At 46.3% G+C, this 24,333-nt stretch overlaps 1 protein-coding gene across 4 annotated transcripts in view; it reads left to right on the top strand.

Annotated features, from left to right (window-relative positions):
• The first annotated feature begins 102 nt into the window (after nucleotides 1-102).
• GFPT1 (glutamine--fructose-6-phosphate transaminase 1) overlaps nucleotides 103-24,333 on the top strand; it is a 46,516-nt gene continuing 22,285 nt past the window's right edge. For 2 of the 4 annotated variants that reach the window (XM_049830569.1, XM_049830568.1), the window contains exons 1-8: nucleotides 2,137-2,244; nucleotides 12,932-13,039; nucleotides 13,473-13,580; nucleotides 14,965-15,090; nucleotides 15,888-15,946; nucleotides 18,548-18,682; nucleotides 19,657-19,718; nucleotides 20,509-20,588. In XM_049830569.1, the coding sequence (XP_049686526.1) occupies nucleotides 2,238-2,244; nucleotides 12,932-13,039; nucleotides 13,473-13,580; nucleotides 14,965-15,090; nucleotides 15,888-15,946; nucleotides 18,548-18,682; nucleotides 19,657-19,718; nucleotides 20,509-20,588 (685 nt within the window). In that variant the 5' untranslated portion in view covers nucleotides 2,137-2,237. Of the gene's footprint in view, nucleotides 180-1,929; nucleotides 1,949-2,136; nucleotides 2,245-12,931; nucleotides 13,040-13,472; nucleotides 13,581-14,964; nucleotides 15,091-15,887; nucleotides 15,947-18,547; nucleotides 18,683-19,656; nucleotides 19,719-20,508; nucleotides 20,589-24,333 lie in introns of those variants that run through there. The other 2 variants (XM_049830571.1, XM_049830570.1) reach the window with 2 other exon arrangements.

Raw genomic sequence — 24,333 nt, 5'->3', positions numbered from 1 at the left:
TCTTCTCATCTTGAAACTGTTCACAGGTGGACATGTGCTTTTTGTCAGGATGTGACTCATTCCATGCTTCTAGGAGAAATTAGCCTGTTTGTCTGTAAGGCAGTCTTCCGATAGCACTGTAGTGTATGGTGCGAAGCAATCGACAGCCACAGCGTTCGCTGACAGCATTTTTGGAGCAGGTACTTTCAATGTAGCAGCAGAAGGAAATAGCTCCCGTTACCTGATGTTAATATTCAAAATGCATTCTGTCAGGGAACACAAAACATGCTGTTTTCCAGGGGGTGGTAGTTTGCAGTCTATCTAAAAGGCGGGACTTCAGCCAAAACTTCTATTTCAAGTGAAGCGTGTTTTGCTTAGAGGAGAAGGAAGTGGGTATTGTTTTCCCAACCGTGACCCCTTTCTGTTAATTTTATAAAAGGCTCAGTTTGGGCAACTGCTTTCATGTTTCTCTGGTAGTAACTTGCACATCCATGTCCGCACTAACTATACATGGTAGTAAACCCATGTGCTGTATGTACAGCAAGACTCAGAATAAAGTAGCAGGTTATGTAGGGGATAAATAGTGGCTTGGGGTGGGGGGTGGCTAAATAGCCAAACACATGGAGCTGTATTTCTGTATGCATAAAATTCTGAGCACCTGATTAGTGCATACGCCTGGATGAGTTAGCCTCAATCTGAGGGATGCATTTTTATAACATCGAGTATGGTATAGGTGTAAATTGTAAAGTTTGGTGTGCTGCTGACGTGAACTATGTATTTTGGGAGTGTTTGTAAGGCCTGCCCGTGCTCCTTCAGGTCTGGGGCATCCTTCGTTATAAGTAGGGTCATATCCTTTCATTTGTCTTCAGACAAGGCGATCGATTATTTTAGGTTTGTCGCAAATACCTTAAGAAATTCCACGAGCGGTAAGAAGTCATGAACTGGGAGCCACTGCAGGGCAGCAAAGAAACCCATGATGCAGAAATAAACCAGCAGATGAATCGGGTGTGCCTAGGAGATGGGTTCGAACAGTGGCCAGAGCAGTATTTCTGTTGGTCACCTTTTGGTTTGCGCTATTGCGGTGGGTTTGTAGTCCCCTTCTCCTCTGGGAAATCGACTTCCACTGCCATGAGGCGTTCAGCTTCCTAATTATAGGTGGTGGTGGGAGAGCAGAGTTTGAGGTCAGCCCTCTTCCACTTTCACAACTGACAAAGGGGAGATGAAGCACCGAGCGGCTTGGTTCCAGGTGGCTGCTCTGCACCAGCCAGCGGTAGGAACTGGGACGAACCGCCCCGGGTCAGTCCTGTGATGGCCTCACCGCTGAGCAAAATCAGCGGTGCGGCTGGGTGCGCTGGCTGTGAGCTTTCCGTGTTTCTTTGATGGGTGACCTTCCTGCTGGTGTTTGTTCAGCCAGGTTCTTCTAGAACCGAATGCAAAATCCAGCCCGGTCCCGGTGTTTATGTATGCTAACGTCGTTGGTTGTTTTGTAGGCTTTTCAAGGAAATCTTTCTTTATTGACTTTCCAGTGTCAAGATCAGCGAACAGCGTTGTTCTTGAGAAGGGATTGTGCTATCTTTTTGCAGCCTCAGGCTTTTAATAAGTTATCCAAACAGTATGTGATGGCGGTAGTTACGTGTTGACTGCGTAACGGGGCCACCTGGCTGTACGAATGGATGGTCGCGCCGGTCCCGGTTTGCTTTGCAGAGTCCTCTTGATGGTTCGGTTCCCTCTGCTCCTGCCCAGGTGCCATCATGGGGCGGTGACCGTGGGAAGGGAGAAGACGGGCCACGTGGACTCGGGGGGGGTGGGGGGGGTGGCGGAGGACGTCCCCCGTGTCGCGGCGGGGGGAGCGGAGCCTGGCGCGGCCGCCTCTCCACCGCCGGAGCTCGGAAAAGCCCCGGGGGGCGGAATGTTCAGCATTCCGCACTCGGTCCTCCCCGAGCGCCCGGTGCTCTGGCCCTCCCGCACGGTACAAGGAGCGGAGGAGGGCCGGGGGGGGTGGGGTGGGGCGGCAAGCCTTTTGTCCGTGCGTGGGTCCCGCTCCCGGTGCGGGGCCGCGGGCACCGCCCCGCCGGCGGACGCGGATCCGGCTGCCACGTACCGGGGGCGGGGGGGGGGGGGCCGGGCGGGGCGTTCGGCGGGGCCCCAATGGCGAGGCGGGCGGCGCGCCTGCGCCCTGCGCTTCCCTCCCCGTCGCGGGGGGCGGGCGGCGCGGCCCCGGCGCGCAGAGGCAGCGCGGCCGCGGAGGGGAGCGCACCATGTGCGGTAAGGGGAGGGCAGGGCCGGGAGGGGCGGGTAGCGCCTGCTGCGGGAGCTGCGAGCGGAGGGGGGTCCCGGTCGGCGCGGGCAGGGACCTTGCTCCCTCTTCCCCCGCCGCCGGAGGAGCAGTGCTAGGCCGGCCGGTGCCGAGGTGAAGGCGTGCGGCGGTGGAACAGCCCGGCCCTCGGGGGCACGCACACACCCCCCCCTCGTCCCCCCGCTAATTTGGGCGAAAAAAGAAAAAAAAAAGAGGAAGCTGGGCCGCTTTTGCGTTGCCTCGGTTATAGCGAGAAGGGTCGTGTGTCCGTCCCCCCCCCCCCCCCCGTCTCCGTTATCTGAAAATGTCATCGTCTCGTCCGCCCTCCGCGTACGCTTCTCCGGGGGAGGCGTCTTCCAACGTATTAATAACTTGAAAGGGCAAATTCTCCCGAAATTGCAAGTGTCGCCGGAGCGTACGGAAGGCCAGCGCCCTCGGTCCGCCTGAGACCCGACCGTACTAAAAATACGCGGTTCCTCTGGGTGCAGGAGCCTTCGGGGCACTCGGGGATGTTGGTGGGGTTTGACGCTCCCGTGCCGCGTCGGGTGGGGTCATAGGTTGTAGCTCTCAAAAAGCAACGAGGCGATCTAGCAGCCGAAGCCCCAGTGAACATCAGTAACATCTACGTATTGGAAAGGGAGACAGGTTGCACCGGTAGCATTTCTAAACGCGGCTCTGGTCATATCAGAATAACCACTCCCACTTTTAGGTGAAAAGTGGTGTTTATTGTTATTTTTCTAGGCGTTACAGCTTCTGATGTGGATACTTGTACATTGCTTCAAGTTTACTTGGCGTAGGTTGTGAGGCAGACAGGTAAATGGGTTTCACCGTGTCTTAGGAGTGTCTGTTGCAGGGTTGTGCACCAGCTCATCCCAGTCTGTTCATGGCCCGGTGGAGCTTCCCTGTGTTGAACACATGCCTTAAGCGAACTGGAGCATGAGCTAGTAAGGCTTGGTCTCCAAAATCACTTAGGTACTTTCCACTCCCGTTTGTCATATTAGTGCAATTGCTGTACCTCATCTTTTGCACACAGGAGTATAATTTATCCTTTCTCTTCCTCTTTTTTTCTATCACGTCAGCTTTGTGTTTTTCCATGGAAGTTTAAGCAGCAGTGACCTGTGGGCTCTTCTTGTTTGTCTTTCCACATTTTTTGTTTGGTTTTTTTTTTTCCTGTATTTTTATATGCAAAAATGAAGTGATGCTCTAAGTAAGACTATGGGTTTTGTACTTAACATGCAAGTTGCCATTTCTTTAATTGTTTTTGTGAGATCGAACCGGTATTGCCTTCAAACCGTCAAGTCTGTGGATCGCTATGAAGAGGCAATCAGGAATTCATACTTTAGCTTACATTTAACACTATGTTAATTTGCGTTAAAAGTACAAAGTGGAGCAAAGCTAAGAATAGAAAGGATAATTATAAATAGCTTGCTGCAAGAATAGGGATGGTTTTGGTGCCTTGTGCTTGCCTTATTTGAGGTCCAGCCTTTGAAATGTGCAATATTAACATTCTGCTTTTTGTCTTTTTAAGGGCAATAAGCCCTGAAAATGCTGTGGGTAGTTACTTAGTTGCGTTCAAGATTTAATGTGTTTCTCCCGTTTTCAATATAAGCAAAGTTCTTCTTGGATATTGAAACATTTTATGGAGCAGTAAGAAAAGCATTAAGGATTATTGGCTCTGTTGTCGAGTCTTGCTCTTGGAGCCAGAGATATATCCTATAGTGACAAACGAGAAGAGGAGAGCATTAACTGAGCACATTAATACAGAAAAATAAGCCTTGGAAATGGTGGAGCTTCTGAATGCAGGAAGTGCACAGCTGAAGACAGTTAAGGTTTTTGTAGGGAACAGGAGGAGAACTATTTGGAGTCTGAGGGTGCTACCACATGAACTCTTGTGACTTGCGGTTAAGCGCAGAAACTAAGGAATACAGTCTCTGCTGCTGCTGTTTGTGGTCCGGCTGGTGAGCGTAAGACAAAATTGCCAGCGATCTCCCCTCACGCTAGGAAACGTTAATTGCGGTGGCAATTTGGGCTTTTTTCCATACAGTAGCAGTAGACTCCAGCAAAGGAACAAGGTGAAGAAATCGAGGCATTGCCCTCTCAGATGGTCCTGCAAGTGTCATAAATAGACAGAGCTGGCTGGTAGGTAGCCTGAGCGCTTACATTAACAAGACTTAATTGTCTCTTCTAACTCAAGTCACAGGAGTCTACGTCTTGGAGTAGAGGGCTCTGATTTCTCATACTGTGGCCTCCGCAAGGTCTGAGTAGCTGTGTCACGCAGTGTAGTGACAGCTGTGCAAGCCTGGTTGCTTGTACGAACCCTCAGACAACATTTCTGTAATAGAATTGTAAGTCAGGATATACGTTGCTTTGTCTTGCCACGCTGCCTGGTGGGTGCATGGTCCATGTTCAGATTTTTATCCAGTTCATCTCAGATGGAAAGGTAGTTATCAAGACAAATTTTTTTAAAAAAACTTGGCAATGCTGCTGTTGTTATCTGAGTTCTCCCTATGACAGCTTCAAGGCTGGAATTACCAACACAGTGTTTTCAACATACTGATAATCCGATGTTCAGGTTTACATGTGCGTGCCCTTATGAAGTCATGTGAACTGATGTGCTCATACCGCTTGACAGGTAAAGGAGAGTAGCCTCAAAGTTCAGTTCCTTGATGCCTGGCACAAACGACAGGCCTGCTGCATAGATGTGCTGGGTTTTCGTTTTTAATAGCATTAGTGAAAAGTAGGTTTTGTTCTTGGTGGGTATTACAAACTTGCAGTTTGAAGACCTAGCCAGGTATAAATTTGGTGTGCTTTAGTCTGAATGCACCAAACCAGTTCAATGGCATCTATGAAATTTGGAAAACAGGTTTTTCAAGGTAGTCAGGCTCCACAGACTGTTCTGTAAATAAGTAAACCTGTTGTATGCCGTGACTGTTTTTAAGGACAAAAAGGGACTGTTGAACTTAGGTCTTGTGTTACTAGTGATTACTGAAGACAAAAACGGGCGTTAAGAGAGACCTGAGTTTCAGGTTTTAGGATTCGCGGGTTCATCAGTGGGGACTGCCCTCCCACCTGCCCAAGTACCATTTGTACACCTAGGTGTATGCCTTCCTGTGAAGCACAGAGTAGCAGCTCTTGGCCAGAATGAGTCCTTAGAATTGATGTGCTGGTTGTTTACTGTAGACAGGAGAAATCCTGCCCTTTTTAGCTGGAGCGGTGCATGTGTGGGTGGTAAAAGAAGCATCCAGTGGACAAATGTGGTCCTCCACAGAGTGGATGTTTTTCTGCTTTGCTTTTTTCCCAGTGCAGACTCGATAAATTGAACATGAACTCTCCCATATACAGCTAGCAGATGTAATGATGATAGCCTGCTTTTTTCTGACCTTGTGCTCATTCAAACTGTGCAGAATTAGCATCATTTTGGTATGCAGGGGTTGGCACAGCATTCTACCTCACCGAACCGCCAGGCAGCAAGTAATAGGAGCCCACAGCAAATAATAGGAGCCCGCTCCAGCAGGTTTTGAGCATCGGTTTGGGGACTTTTTTCTGTGCTACGGTTAATATCTGTGTTAGAACTTCCTGCTACTGCCTGGTGTCTCCCCTGCTGTAGTTTGAAGAAAAATACTTCTATCGGTTCTCCCAGTCTGTAATGTATATTAAGACAGTGATATTTAGTAGCCTGCATCTAATTTGCGGAAGACTTGAGGCCTAATAATCATTGCCAGGATAAAGGATTCTCTGGAATTGCCAAGTGGATGTACTGATAACATCGTCTGTTGAAATGGTTTTAAACAGTATACGGTATGGTATAAAGGAATTTGTAATTCCGACAGTAAACCTAGCCTGAAGGCTTTTGTGGGAAAAGGATTAGGAGAAGCTATTCCTGAGTAACTTCACGTATTCAAGACACTAGAGGAGATCATTTATTCTTACCTGGAAGCGGTGATTCACTTCATTTGCCTGTGAACTTACCATGAAATAAAGGAATGTGAGCCCCAAAAAGGTCATGGGAAAATGAAGGTCTCGGAAAAAGTGTTTAAGTGACTGTCAACAATAGAAATAATGAATGTCTGCTTGGTAAACATGCTATTCTGTTAAAAATCTGTCACCTGTTATAGGGAATTCTTTCTGTAGCTGTCATTCAGAAGGCCTAGGTTTTGTGTTTGAACATTAAAAATTGGTTCGAAGAGAGTTGAGTTTGACAAGCAGCTGAATACCTGTTCTGCTGGTGGTTCACCAGATAAGGTTTTTAAGACAAACTTGCAAGAAAGGAAGTGTTTTATGTTCTAAATTATATTGTTCAAGATACTTCACTTAGGAGAAATACATACAGGACTTCTTACTACGGCAGGTCTTAGTGTGATTCAAGAATTGTATGATAAGCTGACGTGCTTTGAACAAGTCTTTTCAGTCTGTGTGTACAAAGTCTTGTGTCAAGTTACTAGTTGAAATGTTTTATTATGTTGTAAAGCGTGACTGCTGTTCTAATCCTGAAGTATATTAGTGTCAAGTCCTGAAGTATATTAGTGTATTCCAGATCAGGGGTATTGTGTTTTCTGACCCTGTCAGATCTAAATTCCTGTAGTATGCTTGCCGCTGTCTTATTTTAGCTGGGAATTCACAATTATAAACTGCTGGACTAGGATGAAGTTCACAGGGGGGGTGGGTGGTTTTTTTGTCGCATAGCATGTATTTCACCTTGAACAATGCCAACTCCAGGCTTGTCAAGATAGCGTAATTAAATGTCGTTCACTGGTTTTCTGTAATACTTCCTCTTTCTGGCTTGTTCCAAAGCACAAGTTAGAGAGGGCAGATGCGGTGTTATTACTGAAAAACACTTGTGTTAAATAGTGTCTAAATGCGTAAGTTGAGCTGAAACTGAAACTCCTCTTTTCAAGTCTGCTAGGGACCTGAAATTCACGGTGGCTTGGTTTCAGGAACATTCTGCTTGGACTTCCAAGATTTCTACAGTTTCAGCACCTGACATCTAGGCTGGCAAGGGGGATTAGCTGGTGGTGCACCAGATGGGAACCTGATGGAAATTTGCTCGATTTGCGTTGGAATTTTATCAAAACCAACATGTTTCCATTGACTGTTGTGATTTAAATGAATTGTCACTTTGACAGAAAAATTGGCGCTTTGTGACAGCGCTCCTCACGGAAGCCTTCAAGCAGCTGTAAAGATCTGTGCAGTTGATATCTTTTTATCTTTTGAATTGTCTGGATTGATTTGAATATAAGCACAGGGAGGGAGAGAGCAAGGCTTCAACAAGGCATTGTGATTTGGAAAAAAAAATGTCTCTGCTGTGTGGTAGAAAGGTCTTTTATAGTATAAACTGCAAGGTTAAGAGTTGTTGTGTGCCACGTTCCGCCTCAAGAGAAGGCTACATTTTGTAGGTGGATGAAGTGATCCTTTGTTCAGCTTTTGATTAAAAAGTGGTTCTTTTCTTGAATGGCCAGGGCTTTGCGTCATGCTGGGACGTGAGTATCACCTGAATGCCTTTTGACTCAGCACAGCCGCCTTCCTTGCTGTACTTTTACACAGATGGGACCAAAGGCTTGAGGTCCAACTCCAGAGCAAAATTTTTACCTGTAGAGCCCTATTGGTGGCTGCTGGAAGAAATAAACCTTTTACAAAAATACACTTAGATCAATGAAGCATAACAAGCATTTAATGCTTTGGGTGTTTTTTTTCTCATCAGTGTTTATGTCGAGGACAGTGGAATTGTACTTAAAAATGGAAGTGATTACAAGGTGTGATTGCTCATATATTCCTGAATAACCCAATAGTTAGGGTAGAGCCAGTAAAAATTCTGATTTCTAAATGTGGATTGAAACTTTCTCCAGCTATGAAGAATCACGTCGTTATGGGATGTTTGAAAAGGGGAAGATGAAATGCATTTGAAAATATTTCCAGTAAATGAAACTGTTGTTTACACGTAATTCATCACGATCAAGTGTCATAAATGGGTGATAAGCCTTCAAATATTTGATTTTAGCTTGCAGATTAGTTAAGTCATGCGTTTAGGAAGACTGGTGTTCATTTTTGGCAGCCTTATTGTCCCATTTTTTTACTTTAATTGTGCATAATTTTTACATACTATTCTATTTATTTTTATTTCCTTTTTTCCTGTTTTCTCTAAGATGAGTTTTAAACCTGCTTGTCTTACTTGCCTTCTCATTTGTAAAACGTGTCGATCACAGGTGAGTTCTTAGCGTTTTATTTTCACAGTGACATCTCTATTATCACTCCAGCTCTTTTCCTGTCAAGATCTAAAAGCTGAATTGAATCAAAACTGAATCTCCCAATCTTTACATGGTCATCTTTTTTGAACAGTGTGCCTGCATATTTTGCAGTGTCAGAACTGTATTTGCATTTCTTTTACTTGGCTTGGTTTTCATAGTCTCTGTGTTTTCTGATAAGAAGAGCTGAATCCCTTGGGTTTGGGGTTTTTTTTGGTGGCATTCTTAGTCTTAGATTCAGATTTTTTTCACAGTCCCCATGAATAATCTTAATATAATTGTGCTGTAATTGATAGATTTTTTTCAATGCCTGAGACAAATGCCAAGTTGGCTCCTTTTAAGATAGATGTTTTCTGTTTGTTTACAGTACAAGTAGAAATAAACACTACTGTTTTTCAGTCTCATTCCAGATAAGCCATCCCTTCCTGGGGGAAGTCGGTTTCTACCTCGTGCCCGTATTCAGTACGTGGCATTTTGTTGTACACTGCTAGCAGTTGTGATCTGTGACAAGGAATCAAGTTTTGGGTTGTTTTGTTTTTTGGGTTTTTTTTCAGTTGAGGTGTGACTGAACTTGTTAAAATGGGCAGAGAAAATAACTATTGAAGCCACTGTCTGATTTAGATTCAGATTTAACAAAGATGTCCAAAGTCAGCCCTGCCTAGAGGGAAATCGTTCTGGTTTTAAGCCATTTTTCTGGTTCAGAATAAGTTGCGATCCTTGTGCCAGAAGCAGGATGGAAACTAAAATGATAATTCACATTTACAGAAATATTTTATGAAAGGAAACTGAGTTTCTGCCTAATAATTTTGTCCATCTACTGAGTTAGACTCTTTTTTCACGTGAGGACTTCATTTTAGTGGCTTTGCTGGGGCACCAAGCATCTGTGTGGAAAGTGCTGTACAAAGTGATCTTCACTGGGGCTCTGAGCGAGACGCCGTAGCGTTTCCTTGCTGCCCCCCGGCCTGTTGGGGCTGTGTCTGTTTTATCAGTTCCAGATGTGTGGTGTTTTGGAGGGGACGCACGCTCTGTGCTTTCTGCAGGGCCACTGGGATGACTGCATTGGGGCCCCCCCCGCCCCGCCTGCTTCAGTGGAAAGTACTCTCATTAAAAATGCAATGTCGTGGCCTGGAAACAAGTTTGGTTTTTTGTAGCTGGGTGCTTGGTAGCATTACAGGGGTGATGCCTGCTGTCCCCTGGGCGTGGGGTGGGGGACGACTACCTTCACACGCCTCTGGCACGCTGTTGTTTGGAGAGGCCTGGAGGTGCTGGTGGGCAGCTGTGATGGGATGTAAGGTGGCAGAGCAGACTACCTGCGATCAGCTTACTGTCCTGTTCTACACCACTTCCCCTCCATCTTGCCGACAGTCCTCTTTTCTTCCTCCTTCTTGGCAGGTGCCCATACCTGTTGTCCCTTTTGCACGCAGTTCCTTCCCCAGTGGCTCTGTTTCACCCTTTGCATGCCAGCTCGACAGCCTGTTCCATTTTTGTTCCCCAGTCACCCAGCGTGATGCCCTGCCACTGAAGAAGGCCTCCTCTATGCTCCCATCAGTGAGGCTCTTGTGCCTCTCACACTGCTGCTGTTTGCTGGAAAGCACTTCCAGGAACTGTCTCGCTGTGGCCAGCCTGTCGTTCAAACTCCAGAGCACTTTAACTCTTGTCATCGGTCCCTGTTTGCTCAAAAGAGCGTATCCCACTTGAGTGGCCTTTGGTGTTGTGCCGTGGTAGTGGAATAACTTCCTAGGAAGCCGTATGCCTGAGCGGGGCTGGTTATGCCATAGCGAGATAGCTGAAATGCCACCGAGGGGGACGCAGAGGTTGTAGGTGCTTCTGGAGAGTGGTTTGATGGTCCCAGCTAATGCCAGAGCGAGGAGCTGCCCGGCACCATCAAAAAGAGGTCTAAGGCTCCAGGGTTTGCGTGGGAATGGGACCCTTAGCGTGTGCTTCCAAGGTGCATAAACATAAAACATGGAAAGAGGTTTCAACTCTGAAATTAGTTAGCTAATTTGGAAAAACGTAAGGAGTGTTCATGTTTCCATAATTATTCGTGCTGGTTATAATTATGCCTTCTGAAGTAGCTTTACTTTGGATGCCATGGTGGGTGGCTTTAGTGTAAAGGGAAATGTCAGGAACTGCTGGAACCCAGCCTGCCTTTTTAAAGACGTCTCGTGTGCTTGCTTTCTCTGCTTTATGGTATACACTTGTTATTTTATGTGTAATGCTACTGCTGCATTGGGCATCTGTTTGGGAGGTTTCTGGTAAATAGGGAGAGAGGGGCTTTTCCAGCTGCCTGCTAATAAAGCAGTCTGCTTTGTACTCCTGCTGTAAGACCTGGAAGTCATGTAAAGGATTTTAGGCATCCAGGATGTAGCTGAAATGTGCCATCCTTCAGCCTGGATGACAGCTATTTGGAGTCAGTTCACTTGTAAACAGCAAGGTTGCTGTTTGCCTGAAGAATGCAGTTTTTAGAAACAGAGTGAACTAAGTATCTCAAATTGGAAAATTTTTTTTTTGCCAGAAGGGTGGGGAGGAAGGTTTGGAGATTGAGAGTGTGGGGGAAGTATCCTTCAGAGGAAGCTTTCTGGAATACAGCAGAGGTTGTTAACTGCTGTCAGCATTTTATCTGTTGAGATTTTAGCTGTGAACTGCGAGGTGGTGGTAGGGAACCTCACCCTGTCTGTGTAGTTACTGGAACCAACACTCAAGTTGAACAAAAGCCATCAGGCGACGGCAGCAGCAGGCCTGTGTGCCTGATTGGTTTGGGATGTCAGGAGCAATGGAAGTGAAACCGCCAATTTTTATAAACTTGGTCCTGCTGGTCTTGCAAGTGGTTATTGGGTTTTGGGAAAACGAAGGTAGAAGCTAAAGAAACAACAACAAAAAAATATCTCGTTTCCTCCCCCTGCTTCATCTGACTAGGTGGTTTAAGAAAGAGGAACAATAGAACACGCATCTAATTTTTTCTAGCAATATGGAAGAAAATAAGTGAGACGTGGTATGCTCTTTTTGCAGCAGAACTGCAGGGAAATGTAACTACTAGTGCTGGTGCTTTGGGAGTGGACAGGTGAAGCTTATGACAGACTTGTCCCGAGACCTGTAGCCGAAGCCTGTGGAAGAGGGAGAAGGAATAGGAGAGCATCAGAATGGTACATGGCTGCGTATGACCTTGTTGTCCCTGCTCAGGCCAAGAAGTCCCTTGTCAATGTTTCAGTACTTTGCTATGTGGTATTCAGTGTGTCCATCAACTCTGAGTAGCCTGTATTTCTACTTATAAAATAGATTCAGACATCAAAAGGCTTTGAATTTTTTAGTTTAATTCCAAAACACAGACATCTTAAGAATGCAGTTTTCCAAATGTTCTTTAAAATAATCTGTGGGTAAACATAAAGATACATGTTCCAAAAATCATCTTGGGAGTAAAATTTGTCACGTGAATAAAAGTTTGGGTACTGTGAGGCAAGGCTGTATGGCAGTACTATCAGGAAAAAATCAAAAGATCTGGGATGCCTTTAAAAGGACTTTGTTTTTGTGTGTGCACAACTGAAGTCTCTTCTCAAAAGGTTTTGATAAAGTTTCTGAAATTACAAACCTTGAATAACCAGTCACTCGCATATATAGCTGTTTGTGTGAAACCTGTCTTGCTTTTTTTCCATGGAGATGTTTTTCTCCTTTAAAATGTTAGACAGGGTGAAATGGTAGATTTCAAGTACAGATATTTCTAGCATCCGGTAAATGTCTTCTTGTGCTACTGCTTCATGATGACACCAAAGGAAATCTTTCTGAAATAGAGCCATAGTTAGCATCAGAGATCTAGGAATTTGTGTGTCCCCATCACTGCTTAAAAATAGAAGCAACAATTTATCTTCCTTTGCAACCTACAGAAAAAACAGCTCCATTAGTTTGAGGGTGTTAGTTTGCACAAGTTAAATGATTTTTTTTTTTCTTAGTGAATCTGTGGGAGGAACTTAGAGAAAGCTGTTCAAGGAAGAATTCCTTTTGAAGGTGGTTCTTCAGCATGTGAAGCTCAGGGTTAGCAAACCTTGAATTTTTCATCTGGAGTGATGAGTTTCCTGTCCCCTGCATCATCTCCTGACAGCTCATTCTGTCGTATAGGTCCAGCTCACGGGGAAATTCTTTCTCCCATCACGCCCAGGCTTGTCCTGTTAGTTGCTTTCAGTGTTGTGAGAAGGATGCTGGCATTTTGTGGTTAGTTTTGATCTCTTCAGTGTTGGTGACATCTTCTCCGTTGGACCACAGGTGGGGTAAGGAAAAACTGCAAACACAGTGGTGCTTTCCTGCAGGGGGTTCTTGGTACGAAGGCCTGTCTGAGTTTTAACTTAGTGTGCATACTAAGTGGATGGCACAGAGTTTCCTCAGCTGTGATTTTTGTTCTAAAATTATGCTCTTTTTCCCCATACAGGCATCTTTGCTTACCTGAACTACCATGTTCCCCGGACAAGAAGGGAGATCCTGGAGACCCTTATCAAAGGGCTCCAGCGGCTGGAGTACAGAGGCTATGATTCTGCAGGTAGCACTCTCTGAGCAACAGTGGTTCTTGTTTAAATTTTCACTTGTAAATGACAATTTTTGTGGTGTGCTTGTGAAGTGTTTCGACTGTTATCTGCTTCTGAAGAAAGCTGAAACACAAATTGGATGTGCCTGTGACCATGTGGTCAGAAGTTTGGATTCACTTTTGGTATACAGATCTCTATAAATATTCTTGATGCCTGTTACCTAAGGCTTTAAAAATACCTTCAAGATGACAAGGGAAAACTCACTTCTAATCTAAGGGTTTTCTTGCCTTTATTTGGAGGGTCAGCTGTGGGCAGAAAGGGCACTGTAAAAAAAAAAAAAAAAAAAAAAAAAAAAAAAAAAAAATTGGCAGTATTTGTTTACATAAAATCTTGTAATATACTTTCTGCACTTGACACTCTTTCTTCATGTTCCATGGTGGTGCTCAGGTGTGGGAGTTGATGGCGGAAATGACAAAGACTGGGAAGCTAATGCTTGCAAAATCCAGCTTATCAAACAGAAGGGGAAAGTGAAAGCTCTGGATGAAGAGGTTCACAGTATGTATTTCCCTCTTGCTCGTTGCCTGCTCTCTTTCCCTGAAATGTCCTCTCATCTCATTTGCATTTTGAATATCATCTGTTTTACCCAGAAACACACTATTTCCAAATAACTTGTGTGCCAGAGTTGTAAACACTCATGCATTTGCTGTGAAGAACCCAGTGATCCTGGGGACGTTGTCATGAAGTTACAGAGAAGTCCTAATTTCTTAAGACAAATGAATCACATCCTGTTGAAGCAAAATAGACCTGGCATACATTTTAGAAAACAAGGCCAAAAAAAAAACTCCAAACAAAAAACTCCTTAAACTGGGGAAAGGGGAATTACTGGGAGATAATTATCAGAGTCTTAGAGCTTGGGCAAAAAAGATAAACGCTCTAGTAACTTCACCGGTTGAATTTTAAATTTTCCTGTGTAATGCTTGTCCCAACTAAAGCTGTTTATCCAAGTAGTGATGGACTGAGCAATTGGCTTCAGGAAGTCACTAGTGTATGTGTGACTGTCAAGTTGATCAGGACTGAAGAGAGTGAGGTCTTCTGCATCTGTTTCTGCCTCTCTGTGTTCCCTTGATTTAAACATTAGGTTCATTAAATCCAAGCACGATGCAAAGAAACACAGCGTTGTTGGGTGTGGAATACGGGTAAGCTGTGTGAGAACGGGAAGGTGCTTTTCAGAGGAGTCAAGATCTCTAGTTTGCGTTCAGGAGCTACTGTGTTGTTGTAACTTAACTGTTTTTAACCCATGCTAGTGTTAACCTCAGGGTGCAGAGTGCTGTTCATACTAAAGGAAGGTGGGCAGATCTAATCTTAGTGTAGAGGAAACCAGGAACTGAAAAGGCCAGGCAAGGAGGTATGTGCATTATGGAAATAGAAGACAGACAAAATATTTCTGAGAAAATGTTTACCTGCTCAAGAAAATTGCAAGATATACAGTTTTAAAGAGATTGTGGATACACTTGTGGAATAAAAGGAATGGTTTTTTCCAGGAAAATATTAATGCTAATGGTATGCTTTCTAGAGACAAGGGTTAGTGATGAATATTCTAACCACAGTGGTACGTAACCATGAATTGGGCTGGTTCGGTCCAGCGTATGGCAGATGACAGGATGGCAGGGTGCACACCGAGAGATAAAATCAAGGTTGGATTGTATTTTAAAAGTTGTTTTTTATTTTGGTGGGGTGAGGGATGCAGGGAGGTCGCTTGTGTGCATCTGCATTCCGAATCCCCTGAAAGGACGCTTGATGTTTGGTTGAATTTGCTGATCCTGTTTCCCTGTCAGTATTGCTGTCTCGTGGGACACTGGAGGCCTGGTGATACTCCCATGTTGACTTTGGGGTAGGGGCAGCCCCTCAGTACTAAAAACTTCTCCTACTTCTGCTGCAGAGCAACAGGACATGGACCTTGACATCGAGTTTGATGTACACCTTGGAATCGCCCACACGCGCTGGGCTACACATGGTGAGCCCAGTCCGATCAACAGCCACCCGCAACGCTCAGATAAAAACAACGGTAAGTGCGTTTGCTTGAACCGCGTGCTCCTCGGCAGGTCTCAGAGCATCTGGAAGAGCTTGCTGCCATCTGCGATGCCTGGCGCGTCACAGGGAAGGGTGGCTGGATCCAGGGCAGTGGGTTTATTGCGGGCCACGATGCCGAGCCCAGTTACTGTGAAGCCAGAGGGGTTTGGACTTGATTTCTGGGCGCGGGGTGTGTTTGCCGCCGTGAATGATCTCAGGAAGGATTGGAATTAGTGCCTGGAGGTTCGGTGAGTGCATGGGCACAGTGCAAGGAGGAGGTAAACACGGAATGAAACCAGATGGTAAGAATTTTTGTGACTGTTCTTTGGAATGGAATTTTGTGTACTTTTTTTTTCCTATTTATTTATGTTTCTTTCATAATCGACACTGTACGGAAGGGGGTTGCTCTGCTCTGTGCTGCTGCAGCCGACAGCTTGGTTAGTGTTCGGTGCAGCTGCCAGAGGAGCAGCACCCACGGGCTGGCAGGAGGAGTGCAGCGGTTAATTGCTTCCAGCAGGCTGGAAACTGCCAAGCGCTTAAGCGCCTCCAGAAACTTTGCAGGATCTCAGTAGCCCGAGTCCCACCCGGGTTGTGATTATCTTGTGCCATGCCCGCTGGGGCAGAGTGAGGACATCGCACCAGGAGGTGAAACTCTTCACTTAGTTCTGCCAAGTGCGGCTTCTCACAATAAAGCTTTGTGGTCTCTGCTGTCTGTGTTACGTGGCCGCAGCTGCCCGCTGCCAGGCCGGGGGCTGGTGCCGGGGCTGAGCGGGGCCTTTGCTCTGTCTCCAGAGTTCATCGTCATCCACAATGGCATCATCACCAACTACAAAGACCTGCGGAAGTTCCTGGTGAGTGACGTGTGTGTGACGCTCACTCCCGCTCTCCCACTCACTTCTGCTCTCACACACTTCCCTGCGCACTTCCCCACTCGCATTCCTCCACTCACCCCCCGCCTCTCACACCCACTCCCCCACTCCCATTCGCTCTCCTCCATTTGTGTTCCCCCACTCATATTTCCACTCACAGTCACTCTCCCACTCACAATCCTCCACTTACACTCTTGCACTAGCTCTCCTACTCTGTGAGTATGTTCTCCCCCATCCCCTCCCTACTTCGCCCACGTTCCCCCTCGTATTCATTCACATTCGCACTCACTCCCTACTCACGTACCCCAAGCTACACACTCCCTCGATTCCTCACACCCCTCCTCACACTCACTCCTCTGTTCACCTTCCCCTACTCTTAACTCCCACTCATGCTCCCATTAAACTCCCTTCCTCCCACACCCACTCTCTCCCACACCCTCCACTCCCTCCCCACTCATGTTCACACTCGCTCTATTCACACCCCCCCCTTGCACACCCTTCATTATTGCACTCATCCACGTGCTCTCCCCCCAGCGTGCGCTCCTGCACTCGCACCCACCTCTCCCCCCCCCCCCGCTCCTCATTCTCCCACTCATAGTCCACCCCCTGCTCCCGTTCTCACACTTGCTCCTCCACTCACATTCCCACACACCCTCCTCACTCTTCCACTCACACTCACCCTCCCACTTACATTCTCCTCCTCACTCCCCCCACTCTTTTGCCCCATTGCCCACTCGGTCTTCCACTCGCCCTCATGCTTACTCTCCCACTCGTATTCTCACACTTCCCCACTCACTGTATCTCGCCCTCCCACTCCTCCTCACTCCCGCTTGTACTCCCCCACACACTCACGCTCGATTCATTACTCCCCCACTCAAATGCCACCCCTCTCCCTCCCACCCCCTACTCTCACTTCCCACTCGCCATCCCACTAACACTTCTCACTCCCTACTTGCTCCCCATTCCCCACACTCACTCACACTCCCCATTCACCGTGTCCTGCTCACCCCCCACTCCTCTTACTCACTCTGACTTGCCCTCCTCATTCCCCCTCATTCTCACACTCAGTCTCACTCCCCCCTCACCTCACACTCATCCATCCACCACTGACACTCGCCCTCCTCATTCTCACACTCACTCCCACTCCTCCCCCCACTCCCCACTTTGACTTGCCCTGCTCATTCCCACTCGCATTCTCACACTCTCCCACTTACACCCCCTGACTCACACTCCTTTCTCGCCTCGCACTTGCTCCTCATTCCCCCACTCACCCCTCCCACTCTTCACTCCCCTATTCACTCCCATTCCTATTCTCACACTCTCCCTATTCGCTCTCCCACTCGCACTCCTCCCACTTTCACATGCCGCCCCTCATGTTGCTCACAGTCTCCTGCTCACACTCCTTACTCACTCCTCCTACACTCCTCCACACTCCCACCTCCTGCCTTCCCTGCTCATACTCACTCCCCCACTCACACTCCCCCATTCTCCCACTCCTGCCCTTTCCCTCGCCCACTCACTGCCGCTTGTTCCCCCCCCGCACTCACACCCACACTCACACTCGGTCACCCACCCATTCGCAGTCCCTTGCACACCCCAGCGAGCACTCGCATGGACACTTCCTCACTCACACTTGCGTTCTTGCATGTCGTGCTCGCTTTCCACTTGCATGTTCTTGTACCCTCCCCACTCCACTTGCACTCACACTCATCCTCGCACTCTGCACGCAGTCTGCACTCCCACTTGCATTCACCTCGCTCACACACTCTCCGCCCCCCGTGCAGCGCTGTGTGTGCACTCGCACTTGCTCTCCAATCCTCACTCCTGGTCGCTCACACTCACCTTGTACTCACCCTCTCACACCCTCTCCCCCTCCCTCGCACTAACGGAATGGAAAGGCAGGAGGGAAGGAGAGGGGAAAAAGGAGGTACATCCGGATGGAGGAGAAGGATGGAAGGGAAGAAGGAAGGGAAGGGAGGAAGGAAGGAAATGGAGGAAGGGAAGGAAAGGAATGAAAAGGAAATGGGAGGAAGGAAAAGGAGCCCAAGGGAAAGGGAAGAAAAGAAAAGAGAAAGGAAAAGGCAGGAAAGAAGGAAGAAAGGATAGGATATGCAGGAAAAGCAAAAATGAAGGAGGAAAGGAAACAAAGAAGGGATGGGTGAGGAAAAAGGAAGGCCAGGAAAGAGGGAAGGAAAAACAAAACAAGGAAGGAAAGCAGGAGAAGAGAGCAAGTCAGGGGAGAGGAAAAGGGAAGAAGGAAGAGGATAAGGAAAGGCAGGGATGAAGAAAAGAAAAAGGGGGAGGGAAGGATGGAAAAAGAAAAAAAATGCAGTATGGAGGGATAAAAGCAAGGAAAGGCAGGAAAGAAGCGAGGAGGCAGAAAAGGAAAGGTGGGGAGGAAGGCAGGAGCAAAGAAAAGGAAAGGCACGGGAAAAAGAGGGAAGGAAAAGTTGAAGGCAGGAAAAAGGAAAGGGAGGAGTAAAAGGAAAGGCAGGAAAGAAGGAAAGGCAGGAGAAAGGAAGGAAAAGCAAGGTGGGAAGGGAAGGCAGAGGGCCTATTGCCTAATGTGTGCTGTCGCTGCAGGAGAGCAAGGGCTACGACTTCGAGTCGGAGACGGACACGGAGAGCATTGCCAAACTGGTCAAGTACATGTATGACAACCGGGACAGTGATGACATCAGCTTCACCACCCTGGTGGAGAGGGTCATCCAGCAGCTGGTAATGCTGGGAGCAGGGTGGGGACAGGGAGGGCCGTGCGCGCACACACGCACGCACAAAAACCCCGACAACTGTACTCCAGTATTGCGCAGGGTAGCCTGGCTGGCGCAGCACCGTGTCTGTGCCAGAGTGTGCCACCAGATGTTCTGTGGCGCGTGTTAAGGAGTGGTTTTGTTTTTCCTACCTCTGACCGTTCGTCTCGGTCATACATTTGTTTAACATTAGTCAGTATACCTGTAAAAAATGGCTAGGTTTGGGGTGTGACAGCTTCTCGAGGCAGACAGTCCCCGGTGTGTTGGGTGGCAAGCGCGGCGGAGGCGGGAGCTGGTGTGGGACAGTGCAGACATGTGCGTTGTTCCAATCTTGCCTGAACCCCTTTGTCTGGAAGAGATGCTGACCCCTTGTGGGAACGTTACCGCACAGCCTGCACTTCCTCGTGTCAGGTCTTGCCGAGCTGTGTGCAGGAGCAGGATCCACTGGCAACTTGCCTCTTGTCCCAGAGCACCTTGTTCAGGAGACAGTTTTTCAGTGATTTTTCCCCTGGCAGGAGCTGTAGTAGCAACAGACCAAGAACACGTTTTGCTGGCAGGCTGTGGTGGCTCACCTGTACGTTTGGTGGCACCACCACACCTGAGCAAACGCCCCAAAGCTTTGGTGCTTCTTTTACCAGGTCTTTGCCTTTGCATGTCCCCTCACTGCACTCTGAACTAACGCAGGGGCACTTGCACGGGTAGCCAGTGATGTCCAAGTGCAGTGTCAGGGAGTTCGGAAGACTCATTAAGTGGTTGAGGAGGAGCTACCCAGGCTCAGGGGAGGGACTTCATCCCAGAATGCGGTGCCTGGAGCTTCTGGTTGTTCTGGAGACGGCTGTGAAGCCTTCTGTTCAGTATCTCTTGTTCAGAGAAACACGGTTGTGAAATGGTGGCCCAGGCCGCGAATGAAGGGTTAAACAGTTTGTATTTCTCTTGTTCCAGGAAGGTGCTTTTGCCCTTGTGTTCAAAAGTGTTCATTATCCTGGTCAAGCGGTCGGTACCCGGTGAGTATTGCTGTGGGAAAGAACATTCTTGTTGCACCCTGTATGTCGCTTGTTTTGGTGTCCCCCCCCCAAGTTAGGAGACAATGGGGTGGCTGTTGTTCTCGTCACACTGTATATGCTGGGGTGAGGCTAGCTGTTGTTTCTCATTTCCTTTCTCTTGTTTTCCATTTGTCATAACAGAAAATTCCCAAAAATTATTTGAAAATGTCTTAGTGACCACCTGTATCACAACTCGTCTGGAACAGCTTTTTTTTTTTTTTTTTTTTGTAGACTCTGGTTGTGAGAGATTAGAAAGGAGATGGTTTTAACTTTGTGTTTGCCGTTGTGGCAGTATTTGGCCAAGTCCTCTGTTTGACTTGAAGTTGGGCCAGCCTGGTGTTCAGGTTTTCTGCTCCACTTCTAAACATCAGCATCGGTCTTGTTGGTTTAACCGTACACGTGCGTAGCACAGGTTTTGAATTTTGATGCCGATAGCTGTTTGTAGATACGTACAGTGAGCAATAGCCAGCGTGTTCCTGGTTCCAGTGTCTGTGGGATTGCAGTACTCTTGCGCAGTTGCGGCTAAATTTGAGACCGATTCCTTGTGTCCTTGTGTTGTGTTTATTTGGAGATTCTTTCGCTCTGTCTTGTGGCCTCCCATGTTTGCAGGACCAACAACTGATCTGGGGGGAGCTCACTCTGTTTTAGTTCAGTTCGGTTGCTGTGCTGGAGAATAACAGTCCCTTCAGGTCGGGTGTCAAGGTGACGAATCTTCAGGTGCTGAGGGCTGTAACTCGATGTCTTCTTGCAGGCGAGGCAGTCCCCTGCTAATAGGAGTGCGCAGCGAGCACAAGCTCTCCACCGACCACATCCCGATACTCTACCGGACGGGTAAGTGTGAGCACCCCCTTCCCCAGAGGCACCACGGTCCAGTCACACTCAGACCAATGTACAAGCATAAGAGTTTTGCAAACAGTTGCGTGCTTTGGAATACACATGACACTTTTAAACTTTCATCTGTAGATTCAGTCGTTACAAAAAAGAGATTTTTTCAAGTAAGTTTTTAACCTCATGCTATACCATCATATACCTCAATTTAGTTTCTAGTTTTATAATCAAAGCTTTAATGTCCAGAGGTTGCAAAGAAAACACATCTTAATGCAGTAGAATAGAATAAAATAGAGTAGAACAGAACAGTTCAGTAAAGTAAAGTTAACAGTATAGTTAAACTTAGCTACTTAAGTTTGTGTGGTGTGTTGGCATTCGTGGACTTGGTTGCTTTCAAGAACAAAACTGAGTGTGTGTTGAAGGCTATAGGTGCTTCACTATCACAAACCTTTCCCCCACCCCCTCAACATAATTTTTCAAAAGCAAAATGCTGTTAGCCGTTTTGTGGCAATCTGTTTATGTTGTCTGTCCATCTTTCTCTCACACCTGTGTTTTACCACCGTAGACACATAGTTGCACCCTTGAAAATGAAAAGTGGCTAAGAATTATCCCGTAATTTAGCATTGTCAGAGGAGTCTGAACCCATTCAGTTACTGGGCACTGGACTAGTTCCCTAAGCACTGCAGCGATCAAAAGGACTTACTGTCACAGTATGTCATACTACTTCCTAACGGTGTTGCGAACGATAGCTTGCTGCAATGTAACATGAAGAACCAGTCCCAGTAAGCTTTGTCTGTGTTTACTCTTGGTTGATGTTGGGTAATTAGCAGTAATCCTGAATGTAGGTATGTAATGCTTCCCCCCGCCCCCCCCCCCAATTATCTGAAGTTTGGTTTGTTGGTTTTTTTCCCAATTACACTTTCAGCTGTACAATCTATGGATCATTCTTTTGATAGAATAGCCATAAAAATGGAGGAAGGTGCCTACCAGTGAAAATCTAATACTTGAAATTTCAGACAAATCCTCCAGTTCCTTAGGAAAGGAATCATGAATAAGACATACGCATTCTCTTTAATATGTGGTTATTGCTTTCTGTGTAGTGTAGTGAAACAAGTGGGATAATCAGAATTCCTTCTTGGTAGAAACACCATGAGCAACACACAGAAAAATCCACCCATCAGTGCACCCATCCCATTTCAAATATTCTGACATAATGCTCAGTGTATCTGCAAAATTGATGACTTAGTGCAGGTTGTGCAGAGTGCTCCCTGCAGCTCTGATTACAGAAGGAAACAGTAAATTACTGTAAAAAACCCAAAGCAAAACAAGAGTGAAACCCTGTTAGGAGGTTGCTAATAATCCTAATGCAAGCATTCTCCGAAATTCCTTCTGGAGTTCAGATTGTCAAAGAGCTACATTCTCCCTCCTGATCATAGTGTGAATCTGAATTGCAGCTTCTGGTAGAAGCAGTAAGGTTGACCCTGAGGCTGGAACTTACTTCCCTTTGCTCATTTATCAGGGTAAAACCATTTTTAATTCACTTTAAGTACTTAATTTTTTTGAAGGCTAACCCATCACATGTGATGAACTAAGTTCACATCTGAAGCAGGAGAGCACTTTTCTCTAAGAGGAAAGGATCTGATTCTTAGCTACTCTAAATAAATGTGATTCCACCCTCAACAGACAGTGGCTTCAGGCACTGACAGCTCAGTGGGTGAAATCGGTGCTGTTGGAGGAGAAACAAACCTCAGTTTGCCGAAAGGTGAACTATGTCTGTTCTCTGTCAGGAGCTGGTTTACCTGAATCCAAACATTAGGTGAGGTTTTGCTTTTTTTTTTTTACCAAAAGTTTCTCTCAAGTCATTGTAAAGTGTTTAGAGTAAAATTTTGAAGTCGGGTTAACCTTAATTCCTTAGAGGTTAACCTTTAAGAACCAAAGTCCCTCAGCTGTCAGAGGCACTAGGGCTTTTCTGAAGAATTGACACCCCCCTGCCCATTTTACTGTACCTGTGTTAATTCTCTGTGGTGTCTCCATTCTTTGATTTAGAAGGGAAGAGATTAAAAGATTACTTCTGTGTTGCTTCTAAATTCTAGTTAATTGGAGGTGCGTGCTGTAGAGCAACAATCCAGGTTTTTTATAGATAAACGGACAATCCATGGGCAAATCCGTAGATAACATAACAGCCATCGTTGGCCGTTAATACTCACAGTAACTTTCCAACCACTCCTTGGTGAGACAGACGTACAGTGCAAGTGTATGTGCACAATAAGACCACGTTCTGGTTATAAGCTCAGTGTAGAATCTGTACCACAGGAAAGCAATGCAACATAATAAAGTGAATGCAGGGAAGTGTTCTGTTTTGAGATACAAAATTTGCATGTTTTGATCAAGTATGGGTGTTTCTGTTGGAGAACGGCCACTAACACCTTTGCTCTGTCCTTTCTGAACAACAAATCAGTCTGTCCTGTCTCAACAACAAAGGAGTTGTTTTCCTTATTTACTGACTTAACTGAAGCAGAGGGCTCTAAATTGTTGGCTGAGTGGAACCTTCTTATTGAGTATCAACATGAAAGCAGTATTTTTTCTTTATGTTTTCATCTGCAGAAGTATAAATCTAAACATCATGAGCTTTACTTACATCACTGAATCAGATCGGTATCCAGTAGGTGAAACAACATTAGAGCTCATGGAATAAATATTTAAGAGTAACTTCAATGTTGTTATTCTTCAGCAATAATCACATTTTGCTAGATAAGCTGATAAATCCTCCCCCACCCCTTACCATACTGTGCACAATGACTGGCAAATCATTTTGTTCGAGGTCAGTGCTGAGCAGTAGGTGTTTTGGTCCTCATCTGCATTCCTGATGTGCTTCGTGACTGAGAAGTATTTTCTGCAGTTAAAGAGGAGGCGGAGGATTAGAGAGTATTGGGAATTGCCAGAGTACCTCCAAAAGGATCCCTGGTGAAACACTGCGCTTTTTTAAAGGCTTAGTACAAGTTTTTCAGAAGTTGACTCTTAGTTCTATGTCCTTCAGTACACCTAGATACTTCCCTGGCAATAGCATGTAAGACTTGCAGCAGTTTACCAGCTGTACAATTTTTGGATCAGAATGAGGTGGTTGTATTTGATAGCTCAGGAACAACGCCGAGTAGTTAATTATGGATTTCCTGACCTGTGCCTGAACACATGAGCTCAGCCAGACAAAAATAGGTTTGGGTTACATCTGCCGGTGCTCAGTGGAACAGTGTGGCTGCACAGGTGGCAGCTCTGAAAGAATTTCCCCAGTGCTGATAATAACTGACAAAGAAAGAGCCATCCTGCTTGATATCTCCAAGCCTCAGGAAAGTTAGTGAAACAGGAGCACGGGAGAAACTTAAAATGGTAAACAGGGCAGATGCAACTTGGAAAATGTGGGTAAATGTGACCGCTCATAAAGCGGCTTGAATTCGCTTCTCCTAGTGGAGCCACACATAAATTTTCATTTGAATTTTTACTGGTATTTTCCTCTAAACTTAGAACTGCGCTACATTACGCTTGCAGACTTAATTTGAAAGCACGTAAAAACCTTGCAAGCAAACTGAGACAGGGCACAAAAATATGGTTGCTAGTATGCTACCCTCTTCCATTGTCGCCGCTCAATTTACTGTGAGCACCCTCAGTGATGAAAATAGTGCTTCATGTTGGTACTTGCCTTGGGACTTCTGGTGGAGACTGACATTGCAGCTGCATTCCAGATTTGTCAGTA

This window comes from Accipiter gentilis, chromosome 28 (assembly GCF_929443795.1).
Source record: "Accipiter gentilis chromosome 28, bAccGen1.1, whole genome shotgun sequence".
Classification (NCBI taxonomy): domain Eukaryota; kingdom Metazoa; phylum Chordata; class Aves; order Accipitriformes; family Accipitridae; genus Astur; species Astur gentilis.
Note: the sequence above shows the minus strand (reverse complement) of the source record. Positions and strands in the feature narration are given on the sequence as shown.